The sequence below is a fragment of the Seriola lalandi genome, unplaced genomic scaffold (genome assembly GCF_002814215.2).
Source record: "Seriola lalandi dorsalis isolate HSWRI2012SDOR001 ecotype SW California unplaced genomic scaffold, Sedor1 jcf7180002054440, whole genome shotgun sequence".
NCBI classification, from domain to species: domain Eukaryota; kingdom Metazoa; phylum Chordata; class Actinopteri; order Carangiformes; family Carangidae; genus Seriola; species Seriola lalandi.
This window is the reverse complement of record NW_019524993.1, coordinates 207,274-225,934: the sequence shown is the minus strand read 5'-3', so window position 1 is coordinate 225,934 and position 18,661 is coordinate 207,274. Positions and strand designations below refer to the sequence as shown.

Here is an 18,661-nt window from a genome sequence, read left to right as displayed (position 1 = left end):
AAGTGATGACAGCGCCACATAACGTTTAACAGTTTAATACCTTTCAGCTGGGGTGTTTCATTTTATAAACTCAAAACCTCATCAAGTTACCAGCGGTGAAATTAACGAAGTACATTTACTCGAGTACAGTACAAGTCTGACATACTTGTACTTTACTTGGGTATTTTCATTTGATCCTATTTACTTATACTTCACTACATTTCAGACGGAAGTATTGCACTGTTTACTCCACTACATCTATCTGACAGTTGCAATTACTTTTCATATTCAAAATTGAAAAAAAAGTTGTCTCTAACTAATTAATATTGTCATTACTGATGAATCTACTGAATGTTCTATAGAATGTCAGAAAACAGTAAAAAAAAAAAGAAAAAAAAGAAAAACAGTACAAACCTTAAAAATATTGTTTACAATAATATAAAACAAATAAAATTGTAATTGTTATAATTTGTTAAATTAGCTCCACCCTGACCAGCTCCAATATTACAATGCTGCTTATTTGTTAATGTATCAATTATTATTATCTGATAATATATAACTCTGTGAGGGTCCAACTTTTACTTTAGATCTTTCTAGTACTTTTGGCTAATAATACTTCAGTTTTAGTATTTTTATGTTTTATAGGTATTTTCATTTTACTTAAGTAAAAGACCTGAATACATCTTCCACCAAACCCATGTTAGTCCTCAGTACCCAATTTTCAAACAGTGATTGTATCCGACAGCCTTAGTTACACATTATTTTACAGATTAATATTTTCCATTCAAGATATGTGATGCATTGTTTTAGATTAAATTATCTGACACTATATAAATAGTTAAAATTGTATGAATTACATTAGTAATCATGTGTATTAATCTGATAAAACACATACATTTAGGAATAAGCAAAAATAAGTTGACGAAGGTCTTGAAACTGTATTTTGACAGCAAAACACTTCGTAACAGGACTTCTGGAAGTTTCTCCCATTTCCACACAGGATCTCTGGAGCTCAGGCAGAGTGACCTTCAGGTTCTTGATCACCTGTGACTAAGGCCCTTCTCTCTGATTACTCAGTTTGGCCAGCTCTAGGAAGCGCCCTGGTTGTTCCAAAACTTTTTTCATTTAAGAATTTTGGCCACTGTGCTTCTGGAAGCCTTAAATGCAACAGATGTTTTTGTAGCCTTCCACAAATCTGTGCCTCACCGCAATCCTGTCTCTGATATGCATCGTCAGCTGTGATACCTTATATGGACAGGTGTGTGCCTTTCCAAATCCTGTCCAATCAGCTAAATTTACCACAGGTGGGCTACAATCAAGATATGGAAACATCTCAAAGATGATCGAGAGAAACACGAGGCACCTGTGCTAAAGATTTAGTGTCACATCACAGAGTCAAAATACTTATGTCAATGTGATATTTCAGTTCAAAATTGAGTTTTTCTTTGTCATTATGGGGTATTGAGTGTAGATTTTTGATTGAGTTTGATGTTAGCATAAAGATGCAACATAACACAGGTTTCTGGACAAATCACCAGGCTGTTTGTCCTTGACAAAAGACAAACAGGATGAAATCATCTCTGGTGGACAGTCATCTGAAAAAAAGTTAATCTTATAGTCTTTAACCAATTATCAAACAAATTCATAAAACGGGAAGAAATGTGCCTGTATAAGGAAACACTCATGGTCATGAATTCCCTTAGCTTTTTTTTTTTTTTTTAATATGTTGTTGTATATATAGATGGTTCATCCATACACCAACCAAAAGCTTGAGACCTCCACGATAAGTCCAATTGTACATGCTTCAATGATGTATCCAATTGTACTTTCAGTGCTCACAAACACATGTCCTGTAGCCATACTGAACACCAAGAGCATTCTCTTTTTCCTGAAATCAATGTTTCCGAGTTGCCCACTGATCCACTCTGTAACCAGATGCGTGACAACCAGTCATTACAGAAGTCGCTTGCTAAGTAACAAAGTTACAGCTGTTTTCATTTTAAATAGTCTTCAATTTAAAAAATTTGCAGTCTGATACAGAAGGCTAGGAGACCTGAACAATATGAAAGTGCTAGTCATTAATTTACAGAGATCAGGCATCACATAGTGCTATGAAGTATCCAATATGCTACATATGAATACAGCTGTTGACACCTTACAAATGCCTCTGGTTGTTTTTCAAGGCTACTTGAAAAATCAATAACCTTGGCTTGTATGTACATAAACATGAGTGTTTATGCAGAAAATAACGTAGATATCACCACTACCAGAGGTATAATCTTATTACGGCCATTTGGCCACAACAGTGATAATGAAATATTTAGTCCCATTATCAATTTCTAACTGTTAATCCCCCAATTTTGTTTAAGTGGGAAAAAAAACAAAAGAGTTGCCGTCATGGTATCCCCTCCACACTGGGCTCCAGAAGACAACGTTGTTCAGAGCTTCTTCTCTTGCATCGTGCTCAAGTTCTTGGTTTGTTTTCCCCAGCCATTGGTTGCATTTTGGTTGCTTTCCCACATCTTCTGGTGCTATTTCCCATTTGACAGATTGAAGAATGACTGAGAAGAACCAGTTCTGGAACCACTACTTAAGGGAACAACACAAGCTTTTTTTTCACTTCACTACAATCAGTCACAGAGTAATAAAAAGTAGAACAGATGACTCAATTCATTCCTGGAGCAGTGCCTCCAAAGTTGAAAGTAGATGGCACCACTGGCGCCGTGAACTTGTACCCGCCGTGTTTCTCGATCATCTTGGATTCTGTAATTAGATGATGAGGCAACAGTACTTAAGAACCACAAACATAGGGGAGAAGAAAAAAAGCTGTTTCCTCAATGCTTACTGTTGCTCACTATTCATTTACCACCCAAGACAGATTTCATATAATTTGTAGTGTAAGACTTTTCTTCCCTGCATCATTGTCCACAGAACACAGGTATGTAATTCTGAGACAAGTCGTTGAAGGCCTCCATGGTTGGCCATAAGACATCCAGACCACACCAGATTCTTGTACATCTCTGTTTAATGTCTCAGTGTGAGCAACAGTTTTGGCCCTTTATGGCTTTATTATTAGTCAACAATAGAGCGATAACAGGAAATGATGGGAGAGAAATATGCAACAATAAAAGGTTAATCATTTGGCCCTAGACCATCATTTTGGCTAACAAGCATTGTGGGAAGTTATACAGGCAGGGTGCTCCACCGGGTATTGAAATTTTACTATTGAACTAGGATTATAACACACACACACTCATTTTCTTTTATGAAGAGAAAATATGATATGATTTTAAATCATCCCAGAGTATTTAGTGGGTAAAGGCTGTGAATAATATAGTACCATTTATTCCAAGTAAACGTATAGATGAAAAGGCATTAGTAATAGCATTTAGAATTTTTTAAATTGAAAGGCAAGTATCAATAACAAAAGAGCAGTAAATTGTAGCATCTTAAAAAAAAAAAAAAAAAAAAAAAAAAAATACTTTGCCAGACTGAAATGCTCCATTAGCGTTTTATTGGAAAATTGAAGAAGAGTCTCAGCTGGTGCTCACCATGTGCTGCCCGTCTCTGGTCTGCAAGTGTGCCAATGTCCTGAAGCTGTTTGCCCTGTTCCTCGTCAAGGGCTTGTGTTAGTGCCTGGTACCATGCTGGGTCACGGCTCTGGATATCTGCATCACAGTGAAGTGAAATTATTGACTGATGTACAACACGGTTTGACACAAACAATTGTTTTAGTGAACCATTTAATTTTGATTTCTAACAGATCGGTTATCACAAGCTTTCCAGCAACAGGTTGCAGTCTTACTCTGTAGTATGGCTTTGAAGATCTGATACTCGTCCACTAAGTTGTCTTCATCATCTACAGCTGTAGTGTAGCCTTCAAGTGCCGTCTCCTCAGCATCATCCTCCTCCCAGTCTTCATCATCTCCATCTTCTCCTGCCTGCTTCGCCAGCATCTCCAGGTACTCCTGACCTTCCTCGTCAATGTCATCTTCATCGCTGCCCAGCTCAGCTACATTCAAAAAATTATGGGAAAACCTTTCAACATCATACCTTAACTCACCCTGCAGAGTAATACTTGATGACTGATGCAATTCTGCATACATCAAACACTTGTGCCTTACCGTTGTCGTCCTCATCTTCCCCATCTTCATCATCGTCCTCTTCCTCATTCTCATGCTCTGCTCGACAGGCGTACGCCCTCTTGAGGCCACTGAACAGTAGGATGGCTGCTGGAAGGAGCTGGCCGGCCACCTGGTTGACGGCCTGAGGCCTGTGCTCAAGGTCAATGAGAGCACAAAGTCCAAGAATGCACATCTTCCTGTCATGGAGGCTGTGAGGGGAGCAAGTGAAACAGGAGGATTAATAAGATTTCTAATTATAGCAATTGCTAATGAGGATAACAATAGTTGACTAAATAAGTGGTTGCTCAAATTGATTGAAATCATCTCCCATTAGAAAGAGACCGAAGTCTTGAGATTTAGAAAGGTTAACATTCACCACCAGGTACACTGTAGATGTTATTTGCAATATTAAAATCACTTATAAAACTGGTCTTACCCGAGGAAGCAGTCGACATCTTTGAGCCACTGGGTTATGAAGTGGTTAGTGATTGGCTCAGTGTTGTTAGGAAAGCGGAGATTCTCCAGGGTGTTCAGGAGAAGAGGGGGGCTGTAGTAAAGTGCAGCAATGGCCACCTGCAGGCACATAGTCCTCAGCTCACTGGTCTTCACTTCCCGCGTCAAACGCTCCAATGCAGCAGCCACAAACAAGGGCACAACCTGAAAAAGAAAAAGAAAAATACAACAAACTTCAATTATGATTAAATATTAAAATTGATATTAATTTTAATTCCCAGCCAAACAGATGTCTTTGTGCATCCTGCAGATGTACGCTTTGGTTCTGTAGGTTGGAATGTGAATAGTTATATAGTACCTGTTCATTACACTGAGATGTAAATGTGCTCGAGTTCATTAGACACTGACCTGATCAATGCCACGGCCTTTGCACTGCAGAATGATCACCTCTAACAACTTGGCTGCATGGCACTCGGGATCCTCACCAGGATCACCTGTCAGGACCTGTGTGAAGTGATGGATCAAATTAGAGCTCACAAGTCACCACAAATAATTTAGCATGTATATACAGTGTAGAGTGTTATCTCTGTAACATCATGTGTTAACAACTACAACGGCTCCACTATACCTTCTTGCACATGCTATAGATGATCTCCAGGTATTTGGTGTCAGATAGGAGGGTGTCTGTGTCAACTGTGACATAGTTGTGAAGGAGAGGCATCATATCTGAAACAGAAACACATTTATTATTCACTCAGGTGACCTCACAGAAAAACATGGAGGTTGCACAAAAAAGTGTTCTTTTCCTTTTTCAACTAAAAATATTTATCCATACCTCACTGACACCTGCTTATTAATTAGGATCTCAATGCAAAAAAAAATTTCCCCCCCAAGCACATACCTGTGAAGTAGTCAAATCCATCCTGCTGGAAGACTTCATACACCAGTGGAAGGAGCTGCCACATCTGTGGCGACACCTGCTGGCAGGTCAGGCTGTGAGCCAGGGAGAGGATCTCCTCATAAAACTCTGAGAAAAGGAAACAAACAGGAGTGAGCCACTGAAGGTAACTACAGTTTGTTTATTATCACTAGGTGAACTCAGACAGAGAGTTATAGTGTGTATAGTGCGAGTGGAAAACAGAAGCACAGGAAGAACCAGTCCTGCTTACCCAATACATGTTGCTGCAGCACAGTGCCAATCACCTGCAGACAGATGCCCTCTAGTTGCTGGGTGATCTGAAAGAGCACAGGCAATGAGGATTTCATCAATATAGGGCAAAAAATGACATTTAATCAATTTGATAAATTTGAGAAGACAAAGCTGTATATAGTTTGATCTTAACAGTGTGTTCCAAATACTAAAAATGTTGGAGTGTATCTTCCAATGCAAAAGGAGTAGATTCCAACACAAGGCAGTTGTATGACACATAGTAAGTGAAACACTTACTCACACGTATTGTTCAAAATATGTTTAACAATAACATCTCCTGCTCTGTCACCACATGTGGCTGTTTGGTGCTTATTAAGCACTTACATTCACTGAGTGAGAAACTTCTTATTTTAACCAAATGTTAAAAGCATAATTCAACAGAACATGTTTCAAATATTAAAACCATATAAAACTGAATGCTATATAAAAAGGAAATTTACATGAAAAGGTATATCTTCAGGATGCAATTTTTAAAATTCAGACCGATTCTATTCTTTAGTCCTGCCAGGATTTCACAGGGTTTTTTTGGGATTGATGTGGGCTAAGATACCTGATTTCGCAGCAGCTTTTCTTAGAAATTGTGATGCATGTTGCAATGTTTGCAATGAAACTGAAGGAGAAAAAAGTGATTATGCTCCCTTACTCTTTGTTAATCACAGGTAGAGCTGATCTTTCTAATAACCGCATGAATTTATAAAGTAGAGCTTTGTACGTATGTATGGGGTCGTTATGCTGCGATGATTGGTCAAATTTATGTAAAAGCTGCGATGATTGAACAAAAATGCAAGGTCGCGCAGAATTCATGGGGATTGGTTGAATTTGCGTTAATTAGTGCGATTGCAACATTCTGGAGGGACTGGTTATTGATCAAAACAATGAGGATAAGCGCCTCTTCATCATTAATGTTCATGTTGTTTATTAATGTTTGTGGTGGTATGTCAGTTCAGTAATATCATCTACCCTCTATTACATCTACACCAGTGGAACAGGTTTAATTTCCTCTATATAAAATTTCAGCCTAATTGGAATAATTCCAGTTCTTTGCAGCAAAATGACGTACATCAACAATCGATGAAACCTAAACTACTGAACTGTTACGCAATCAAAAGTCCTCAGTGTAATAAGCAATGCTTGGTCAAATCTAATGCCTTCTTGGCTTCAAGCACCAGCAGCCCTATGTTTCAGCAGACACGGTGGCAGTGTGCCCCAGCACTATTTCTAGCGTCTGCCTCAGCCTCTGAGTCATTTTGAACATGGTGAGAACAGAACGTGTTCCCAGGAGTCGGTGGGTGGCTGAAGTGTGTTGGCAGGAATGCTACAGCAGACCAGAGCTGCTTCTGCAGAGGAAGTGGCACCGAGATGAGTGATCAGCCAGTAGAGAGTGTGAGTGTGTGTGAGTTGTGAGTGTGTGTGAGTGTGTGTGTGTGTGTGTGTGTGTGTGTGTGGGCAGCATGCTTAGTGGCTATGCAGCTAACCTCTTTGTGGTCCTCCACCACACTTAGCAATGTGTCAATGGTGTTGAGGATGCCCATAGCCGTCACAGCCTTGTCATCTCCCCCTTCCTCATCAGGCCCCGTCTGAATCACCTGGTTGAACGTCATCGCCTGTCAAAGAGTGAACACAGAGAATAATGTGATTGTGTCTGGACTATCCATTAGTATCACTATGTTTCATCATCAGGCAGGACATTTGAATGAAACACACAGGATTGTTAGATTTGATAAAAAGGAAGAGATAAACATATGTGATTATATTGCTTTTAAGAGAAAGCTACAGAGGGAAAGCATGAGACATCACAATACATCGGGCTTGATAGTCGCTTTCTGAGAAGTAAACACCTGCTATTAGTGCATTTCCATGGCAAAAAAAAAAAAAAATTTTTTTTTTACAAAAGCACTGCGCAACTAAGTGCACAATGTTTTCCAGCAAATTAGCAAAACAATAATAATCCTGGTACCTGAAGTTCAATATGTATTTGCCGTTTTTGTTAAGGCACATTAAATTTTTGGATATTATCAGACCATTGTTTCTTTTGGAATACTGCATGAGTGACTTTAATTTGGCTGCCCATACTCATGGGTGCATACTTACTAGACAGACTTCATTCACACTCAGTGACTTTAATATTTTTCTCTTGGGACTGAAGTTTTCCACGTTTAAAGCAGCCATAGGAGGAGTTTATTTGGCTACTCATCGATGGTAAACAGGATGGTGTCACGTCAAATGATGACAACCTGTAGACTCCACACTGAGTAAACACCATACTAACACTGGATAGGGCCTCCCTTTACTCTCAAATCAGCCTCAATTCTTTGCGGCATGAATTCCATAAGATGTTGGAAAAATTCTGATGTGAACATTAACAGAAGCTGTATCTGCTTATTTTATGCATTCCACTGTTGCCACACAGTTGGCTGATTGGATAACTGCATGAATAAGCAGTTAATAATAAGTTGTACACATGTTCCTAATAAAATGCTCGGTGATTGTATAATGATTGCACTTACCAAATGCTGTGTCATCTCCACTGCAATTGGTGTGACCTCCTCACTGTATTCACAGATCATCTTCTGTATGACATTGGTGAGATCATCATTCTCTGTCTCCCTGACAATGTGCAGGAGCGCCTGCATCACTGGCCGGATGAAGGGGGTGATGTATTCTTTGGCTAAAGAATACAGTATATGGGTTTGTTTAGACACTTAAACTACTACTGAATTGCACTTTATAAAACGGAAAAGCATGGTATGCAGTGCAGTCAGGAAACGTAAGCTGTATGCTCACCTTTCTCCTGGTTGCTGATGAGAACCTGCAGCGCAATAGCAGCCTCCACCTTAACTGGCATCTCGTTGTCATTGATTAGACAGAGGCGGGTCAACTCCAGAGCCGTCTGCAGGTTCTGGTCACTTTTGAACTTCACCTCGCAGAAGTAATGCAACACCCAACAGGCCTGTAAGAGATTGAGAAAATGTGGCAGGATAAATAAAAGGACCTAAACTTAAGCTAATATTACCAGCATGTGTTAAATTCAAAGCTACTTTAATCAGTACTGTTATCATAATAATCTGAGTTGTGCCTGTTATGAGATCATCACTTACTCTGGCTCTCATGTAGCCCAGTTCACTGCGGAACAGGGGGAAGACGTGATTCTGCAGCATGAACTCCATCTGGTCCTTATATATTTTTTTCTGTGTAAAGAAAGACATAAATTTCACAAGGCATTCAAACACACTTTCCAATATATCTTGTACATTTAGCATTTTCAGCTGTAAAAAAAAAAAAAAAAAAAAAAAAAAAAATCCATCTACAGCTTGTTTGATATATAATAAAGAGGCTGTTCAGACTGAATTTTGGCAAATCAGTTAATGACAACTTCACACTATCAGCACTTGAATTTTTTGGCTGATGGCTGTTAAATATTAAAAATCAAATCAAAAAAAAAAAAATAGTCTGTCAAGCCACAACTAAGTAGGCAAATTATTAGTAAGTACTAATAGCCCATAGCTAAATCAACTTCTGCACAATCTCTAACCCCACTTAGTCCATTATTTACGACTAAATGCTTATGAGGTCAGTCATGGTGAGAACAGGTGGGTGCTCATTACCTTCAGCAGGATTTCAGCCAAAGAGCCTATCATGTGGAGGGCACCATCCTTTTTCCTGGGGTCAGAGGTGGGATCAGTGAGAATCTGGTAGCAGAAGCCCATAGTCTTTTGCAGCACCTAAACAGAGACAGAAAAACAAACTGAATCATTCTTTAGGCCTTATTAAATATGAATTGTGGGGGACAGAGGAGGAATCAGTTTTCTTTTTTCATTATGGGACCCATTTCTCTTACTAAACAAAAATCAAATTAAAAAAAAAAAAATTATTTCATCTCACCTCTTTCCTCTTGTTGCAGGCAGTGAAGAGGAGTGTCTGGGCTGCTGTTGTTGGAGAGATGAAGTCCTCGAATACATCTGAGGAGGACAAAAGAAATGGGAGTAACGGTTAGTTATCACTGACGCACAAGACTACTTTTGGATTACAGGCACCAACTTTCTCTGCTTACCAAACTTCATGCGAATGTACTCATATGGATCCTCCTGCCACAGTTCCTCATCACTATCTGTGTAACACATGAGGGGGAAAACCACATCCTGAATGATGCCCTGAAAAACAAAATTAAAAAGTCACAATTAGAAAGTGGATTTAACATAGTGGATGCCAGGCACTTGACTTGAGACCATTTTTTGTAAAAGTGTCTTCACACTGTCCAATCATAATGAACTACCACTGCAAATTGTTAAATTTGAGGAGAGTTTTAAACTGTAGTCAGGTTTTAATTGGTCAAACACCATTCTCTCTGTGTTGTGGTTATATATAGTATAGAGTATAGAGTATATTAGAATTGACCTTTTAACACTCTTCACATACAGTATTGCAAGATATTTTCTGGATATTCAAACATGCTGTATTTTTACCTGGATGTGGGGCTTAAGGTTTTTCCACGTCAGAGCATGCGCTATGCCCTGGTTGATGTAGTTGAGCGTCTGTTGGAGTACTCTGGGAGCCACGTATTGCTTTTCCTTGTACTGGTATAAGACTTTCAGCAGCACCTAGCAGACAAATGTACAAAGAAATGCTTTGAATTTGTGAAGTGCTCTCCAAAGACATAGTTCAATCTGACTGGAGAGCTGCTGCTGCTGCCATCACATCTTCTGAAGTTTTTACCTGCTGTGCAGGAACTGCATATTCCTTGAGGAAAAGTTCAGCAAACTCTGCATACTCTTTGGTTGTGTTGCCTGGGCTTCCATACCTGCATACAGGGTTGAACAAAGTCAGCTTTACTGATATTTGTATGGTTTATTAAGCAAGTTAAGAGAAGAATGATTAGCTTTTTACCTCTCAAACAGGCGAGCCAAGATGTGAAGGGCCCACTTCTTGCACTTCCACCATGGCAGCTCAGGCCTCTCGTCTTCATCTATCTGCATCGTCTCCTGCACAAACCATGGATAACGTTGACACTGTCAGCTTGTGGAGAACTTAAATGTGCACATCTCCGAAACTGAACAACCTATGATTTGATTGAGGAGTGATTGGGAATATTAGTGCAGTGTGAATTTATTTTGTCTCCTTACCGGAGGAACATCTCTATCAACTACTGTCTTCAGGATCTCCATCCATTCTGTCAGGTTCTGTCTGTTGATGAGTTCCAGGGGGAGGTTGTACTGCGGAGACAAACAAGAAAGTAATTTTGAAAAAAAAAAAAAAAACACTAAATATCTGGTCTAATTAGAGTAAGATTTAGACATGTTCATTTTGTAGATTTCATTCAAAAAAAAAAAAATTCAAAAAAAAAAATGATGACACTGCTTGTATTTTCTCAACACGGGTTGAGCACAACTTTAAGAGCCGTTCTCAGGCCCCAGCTAAGGAGATGATGTTAGGTGCAGTGACGTTACCTGGAAGAGGGCATAGAGGATTTTGAAGATCTGTTTCTGAATGAGGACAGAGTCACTGGAGTGGTCAGGGAGCAGCTGGATAAAACGTTCTTTCAGCATGGGCATGAAGATGTGCATGGCAGCCACCAGAGGTTGACGCTCTTCTGGTTTCTTATATCTGTTTGACACATCAGTCACACAGGCTCAATGTTAACCCCATGCCATGTGTTATTATTCAATATAAAATGTAGAAATGAAGAGTGAAAACTGACATACTCGTAGTTTTTGACAAGCTGGTAAAGGCAGAGCAAGATGCCCAGCCATCCTGCACTGTTGTCTGACTGCAGGTAGAAGCCAATCTTGTCCACGATGGTCGTCCACTTGCCAGGGTAGTCATGCTTGATCATGTGGTGGATACATGTTGTCAACTGGACCCTGACAAGTTGAAATGGCAGTTTTAGATCGATTGATTTAGACAGTGACAGATTCACATACATTAAAAGAATGTATGCCAGGTGGAAAAGGGTGATTGGGAGGAAACATGGATGAACAACAAAATCTCCTGAGCTCCTCTTAGCTCTACTCAGCCAAAAGGACACATGGTTACCTGATGCGCTCGGGGGAGTGGATGATGGCCTCCACTATGCTGTCTCGAATGAACTGCCTGTCCTCCTCAGGGATGTTATTGACAGGAGTCTCTGTGCCTGAACCGTCTCCATCACTCCAGTGCTGGGTTATCATGTTCTTCAGGTAGATCACACCTAGACAGAGAAAGACCACAAGGGTCAGCCTTTTAAGGCACTTTCAGAGCGCCGACCAAAACATAACGACACCAAATACAATGTATGAATGATAAATATCTTAAGCAGAGCCCAGTCTTAGTATCTAAATATCTTTAAAATGCTGAAATCTTATTTGCCTATCACACCAAGCCCCTTGTGATGTGAAATTTCATTTGCAAGATACAAAAACTTGTAAATTTCAGTTTGAGATGGTTTGGCAAAATGTTTGTGACGCCTGTAAATTTTATCTGCAAGCTGCTTTGCAGGGGTGTTTCAAACTAACTAAAACACTATATTTGGTTAAGAAATTCTGCTGGTGTACAACCTTATCATACTATCATACTGACTGCATTTACATCATTATGACTGTACAACACAGTAGTGTGAATTCAGAACCATTTAAAGCCTAAGCTGCAGGAATAAATTCTTCCATCTGTAGTTCAGTAGTTTTGAATGTCACACCAGCATGTCAGCTGGGTTCACCTCTAATGTGGGGCCCCATTCTGAGCTCTGTGGCTCGTAGGGAGAGGCATCTGAGGGAGCAGAGGAGTGAGGGCTGGGAGGCGGACGTCAGACTGCTGACACAAATGTCTACACCGCTGGCGAGGCAATCATAATCCAGCCTATCATTGCTGACAGAGCATAAACCCCCCCCACCCCCCTCCCCTGTGCCTATGACCACCAAACTACACTATCGCCCCAACACTGAAAAGCCATTAAGAATCTGTCCTATAAATTACATTCATGGACAGGAGGAAAATTACTTCTTGAAAATGTCTTGCTGAATGAAATGACTGCAATCTTAATAAATGATTGAAAAGAAGGGAAAAATTAAATAAATAAATAAAAAAACATGAAGTGAAAATTTGTAAGCCCTTTATTCCTATAGCTGTTCTCTGACATAACTTAAGCCTCACAATTTCTTTGAGTTTGTCAAATTGAAGCAAGCACTTGTACCGCCTAGGTTTTGCCAGTCTTACTTCAGACTGTTAAATACAGACTATTTCAGTTGGATGAGTAGACTATGCAGATTTTTCACAGCACATTTGAGAACCAAATATTTAAAAGTTCTATCGGATCACAAAAAATCTCAATTAACCCTGGTAGCATTGAGCTGTGCAGAATATTTTGTGTGTTTAGCATGTTGAGTTTTTAAGGTTAAACTTCTTTCTGCTACCACACAAATACAACTGAGGTTTCATTCAAATCACATTTACCTCTTTTGTACTGGGTTGGCAGAAGAAAGGTCAGAAGCAAAGATCTCAAACACTCAGCACATACTGCACATGCTGCCAATACTGATTTAAGTACAACTCAAAGCCACATTCAATCATGCTGGAGATAGACAAACAACCACTATTAATGCATTTGATCAATATGTCCACTAAAAATTATGTAATACCCAACTGTCAATCAAATAAAAATGATTGTAAGAGAAGCAGTGAGATTGTTTCCTCAAAAGACAGCAGTTATATTGGGCTGTCTACTAGCATCAAGCCAGACAGGAGCCAAATGAACGACAATCCACCCAGCCTAAGTGACTGACTCAGTGCCAATACAATAAATTTAGACAATGTAGATTTGTAATCAGCTTCACTTGTGATATGATTTCGACAGCTTCTGTGCAGTCTGGAGGAGCTGTTCCTCCTCGACTCTGCTCTAAACACTGTCAGACATTTTTTTCCTACAGCTGGAAAAGTAATTTATTGCACAGCTCTGTAACAGCTTAATTTGCTAGTACGGTTATGGATAGTTGGAGAGGTGGACACACAATGATTCAGGTCCTATCTGTGCAACTTTCTGCAACAACTTTGGTCAGAAGTTTAACTTTGACCATTGATTTTTCCCTCCATTAACACCTTCCTCATAGAGAACCGTTTGACTAAAATGAAACAAGCTATATTTAACCAACTCCATGTGTCCACTGCACTTCAGCGTAGCACTTTGGCCTCACGAAAACACAAGTGTGAATCATGTATCATCTCTAAATTATCTTTTTTTAAACTATTATACAAGTGACCTGTTTAGTTTGGGATCATGGGGAATATGTAGTCTATTTCAATTCTAATGCAGTTTGATAAAATTGGAGTCAGATGCAGAACAAAGTGGTAAGTCACACAGTACCAGGGTGTTTCAGTCACCTTTATACGGATACAACAGGGAAAAGCATGGACTGTGTCATAACTCTTGAGAGGGTTTAACTAAATAAAAAATTACAGAAAAATATCACTGTGAGCAGACTAAGTGAATTATCCATCCAGCTTCACCAACAATAATTTAAACATTCTTTTGTGGGTTTCAGTCTCAATGTAAGAGTGGGTTATCCAAACAGGCATAACGTTATTTAAGAAGGAAGACTAAACATTTTATTTCAACATTCAGCTCAATGATAAATAGGTTGAAATGTTAATAGTGAACCAGTGTGCTTGTTTATTGACAATTTGGGAGAATAGCTTTTACCTTCTAAATTTTTTTCTATAAAAAAGGAAAAATGTTTTTTGTTTATCGGGGAACATCCTGCACCTGGTTGTGTTGAATTTCCACCTAAGTTTTTAAATAGCATCCTCAACCAAATCTGATTAGACAAACCAGTTTATTGTAAAGATTTGATGGTGCCACTCCCTATGGTACCACTCCCTAGATAGCAGGGACTGAACCTTTATGTTAAGTGAAGAGAACATTAAAAAAATTAAAAAATATGCTGGATTCATGTCTCATTTCATTTCCCATGACCCTTTACCACCGATAAAACTATTTTTACATGTCAGAGTTTAGACTCACCTGCTTGCCTGACAGGCAAATCCAGCTGATCAGACATGGTGACACGCAGCAGAGTGGACACAAAGTTTACCTGGGTGTGACCCTGTAAATCAGAATTGAAAACAGCTGAATGTAAACCAGTTAGAAATACCAAAACAACATGTGGAATCTCCTGTTTTTCATACCATCTCATAATAATTTGCTTTTCACACCATTTTACATGAAACCTACTTCTTGTTGTTAGTGTTGTACTGTACGAAGACAAACATGGCTTTAAGCTTTTTGGTAAGGCATCACAGAACAAGAAGTATTTTTGACATGGCAAGTTGAGTACACATTATGTCTAGCATTTAGTCATGCAAACTCTTGTTACTAGGCAACAAAGACAGACACGACCTGTTTACCTTTTTCAAGATTGAAGAATAATTTTTTAATTTTGTTGCATTTTTACATCATGTTTACAATAAAAATGGGCTCCATACTTTTTTTTTTTTTAAAAAGTCAATGCTCATCACAACTCAAAAATTTGAGTTTTTTTTATTTTATAAAAGAAGTACAAAAACTGAATACAACATCAGCAAGTTATTCAAGAAAATTAACATTAAAACAGATGCTCACATTAACCAGCTTGAATCCACAATAGTACAAATTTTTGGCATAAATGCAAGCCAATTTTCTGACCTATATTATGATTAAGTGGTAAAATGAGATAGATTGAATTCTGGGTAACTTTTTCCTACTGAAAGAAAGCTGCAGTAAGTTTGCCCCTATGCACATGTAAAGGTGGACGATGACATGACCAAATAATGCATGAGATGTTTGTATCTGAGAGGCAAATCACTAATAGATATGCTGCAGATTCTAAACATCACTCTGGTATGCAGAGCTCCACCACAAATAGTATTTACAGTATATCATTAGTGTGTGCTTTGAGCCACACTACAGCTCCACTGTAACAAAACAGTTCATGTAATGTGTTTGAGCATTTTGTTGAGTGTTATTCAATATTTATCTGGACATTTTCCATGAAAAACAGTCATCGTTTATGACTAAGCAAAGGACTGTATTTAGAAATGATGCACTGAACAGATTTACTCCGTCCACCTCCAGAAGACAACACACAACTCGAATAACTCCAGCCAGTTGTGTGTGAACACTCTCCCAGCTATGCCATTCAAGTGAGCCATCACTATCAATGCATATGTGGGTGTTTTATAAAAAAAAAAATTTTTTTTTTAAATAAAAAAAACTCAATCCCCTTACACTGCCAAATATAAACATGGGAGGAAGGGTTACTTACTAGGAGCAAAACATACTGACCACATGTGCTATAACTGAATTATCACTTGAATATTAAAAAATAGTTACCAATACAGGTGGTCACGACTTAAAGGCTTCAGGTTGTGTCATGTAGGACACTGTGCATACTGACTGATGTTAACACCATTAAGGAGAACAGTATGGCCCCCACAGAGCCCTGATCTTAATATCATTGAGCCAGTCTGGGATTACATAGACAGACAGTAGACAGAGGCAGAAGAGCTGTGGCAAGTTCGCCAACAACCTACCTGCCAAGTACCATTATAAACTTTATATTGATTATCGATTTGATGAAGTTTCGTTTGGCTAGTTAACTTTGTAATAAGTAGATAAAATGGATAAATATAAATTATTCATGGCATCATTTTTAAGTTATAGTCAACCTCATTCGAATCAGTCTCAGCCATTTAAATTTTTTCCGATTCTGAACTGTCACTTAAATATTTGTGATTGACCAATCAAAAGTAAAAGACGGATGAAGAGAGAAAACAACTTTTTAACTACACAGTATTGCTAACATGGCTCACATGGAAGTCGGCTAGCGTAAAACTCCATTTTCTAATATTTTCACGAGTTAGATCTAAAGTCATAATCAGATATTAAGTGTGGCTGAGGGAAACAGCGGTGTAATCTGGCTAATGTAAATCTTGTTCAGTTTTATTGTAATAAAGTCATCACTTAAGGGCTTGTCACAGTGACACGTGAGCAGCAGCTATGTAGCTACGGCAGCCGATCCAACAAGTAGCTCCGTTAGCTAGCCGATATTAGCCACACAGGAGACATCAGTATACCGCTGTTAAATACTCTAACTAGACCATGGCCCGCATTCACTCAACTAATTTTGTTGGTCAAAATACCAGTCATATTATTCTGGTGTCATGTCAGGTCCGATATTAGTAAAAACTGTAACGAAACTGCGTGTGACGAGCTAACAATTACCCCTTCAGCATAACAAGAAGGGTTAGCTTGTTTAGCATTAGCGACACAGCTGGCTCGGGCTAACGTTGACGTTGGTTACTGGCAGTGAAATCATTCGTAATGCTGTTGGATTCATGTTTAGTGTATTTGCGGTAGTGTTAGGAGTGAGGGCGTTAGACACGGTAGAGTTATACGAATCATGTGGCGGAATTTAGCACCGGATCTGTCACGGTAACGACAGCGGAGCCCAGTCTGCGTGATCGCACCATCTTGATGTTGTCAACGGCCAAGGCCCGAGCGGAGACCGCGCCACAACTGCCATCACCATTAACGGCTTGTCTTAAACTTTTACCTCGTTTAGCTGTCTCTCAGCGGCCTCCCGCAGATTGGGGTCCATCGTCCCCCGAAGGGCCTCGACCAAAGACTCGGGATCCATTGCGAAAACTCTGTTTACGGCTCGGATTTTAATATTTCAGAGGACTCTCAATTCCCAGTCACTGCGCACATGGACGCACGGCTCTCCGGTTACCCGGCGCGAAAGGAAGCAGTGAATGAAGTACCCGGATAGATCAGCGCCAGATTTGTGCAACACGAACATCCGGCTGCAAACAATGAACCATGGGGATTGTAGTTTTTGTTTTGTTTGTCTGATTGGTCAAGTCGACATTGCTCACATACGATATCTACACTCAGTCAACAGTTTATTAGGAATACTCACCTAAAACTAAAGCAGTCTAATACGCTACAACAGTCCTGCAATAAATTCTCCTTCGTCAAGATTATAATGTTCAGTTTTTGTTGAAACTGTCTTAGTGAGGTGTTGATTCAATGGTGTGGTCATTTTGGAGACTGCAATTTGTAGTGTTGTTGAACTGTACTGCAATTTACAAAGAGGTGTGTCTTTTGTGTAGGAAGTGTACTTGAAGTGTAGTACTTGAAATGTATTTAAGTATACTTGAGACATTTCTGCATAGTAAGTTTCCACTACTGAAAACTTAAATATATAAATAGGTTAGTGGCAGTAGGGCGATTTCAGGTAAAGAGTTTTTGGCAAATCTCCCTTTAGACTAAAAGTTTGTCCAGTCCAACTAAAATCATGTTTTTTTTTCATTTACACAGGTCCTCATCAAAATAGCTATAGTGAAATTAATTTGTAGAAACCTGTCACCCTATTTTGCAGAAGTATTATTTTCTGGTTGAGTGGGGCACTTTTGGATACTTTAGGATCAAAATTTATCATGCATGTGAGCAAAGCAAAAATATTGTTTTTTACAATACCCCAGTCTAATCCAGTTTGCATCCATACATCAATTTAGCAGATTCATAGTATTCAGTTGTCAAGTATACGGATATTGAATATAATGTGTCTGTAGTTAGATGGAAATAGCAGTACGCTGTAAAATGTGATTAACTTTTTTGTTATTAATAGCTGGATTAATTAATTAATTAATTAGTTAAAAATTAAAAAAATAAGGAAAAAATTAAAAAACTTCAAATGGTTTAACCTTGACACTATATCTTTGGACAGTGCCTTTTTTTTCAATTTGCCTGGGTTTGCTTACAGTACCTGTTATTGTCATTAATCTTGGGATATATAATTTTCCCCTCTGCCTCTACTTTGCTTTCCATACTATTTTATTTTTAGTTCACTTCATTCCTCTCCTCTCCTCTCTCTCTCTGTAGCAGCATGCT

At 39.0% G+C, this 18,661-nt stretch overlaps 1 protein-coding gene across 1 annotated transcript; it reads right to left on the bottom strand.

The window, feature by feature from the left end:
- Positions 1-1,673: 1,673 nt before the first annotated feature.
- ipo7 (importin 7) lies at positions 1,674-17,515 on the bottom strand. Its single transcript, XM_023410865.2, has 25 exons — positions 17,322-17,515; positions 14,753-14,834; positions 11,797-11,950; positions 11,466-11,624; positions 11,211-11,367; positions 10,887-10,976; positions 10,651-10,745; positions 10,480-10,564; positions 10,230-10,364; positions 9,818-9,917; positions 9,649-9,725; positions 9,372-9,488; positions 8,865-8,954; positions 8,551-8,716; positions 8,274-8,434; positions 7,242-7,370; positions 5,726-5,792; positions 5,458-5,583; positions 5,185-5,282; positions 4,965-5,060; positions 4,540-4,760; positions 4,104-4,312; positions 3,785-3,991; positions 3,531-3,647; positions 1,674-2,742 (listed from the first exon to the last, which is right to left on the bottom strand). Exons 1-25 carry the CDS (start codon positions 17,403-17,405, stop codon positions 2,645-2,647), a joined length of 3,120 nt encoding a protein of 1,039 aa, XP_023266633.1. The 5' UTR covers positions 17,406-17,515; the 3' UTR covers positions 1,674-2,644.
- Positions 17,516-18,661: the final 1,146 nt, after the last annotated feature.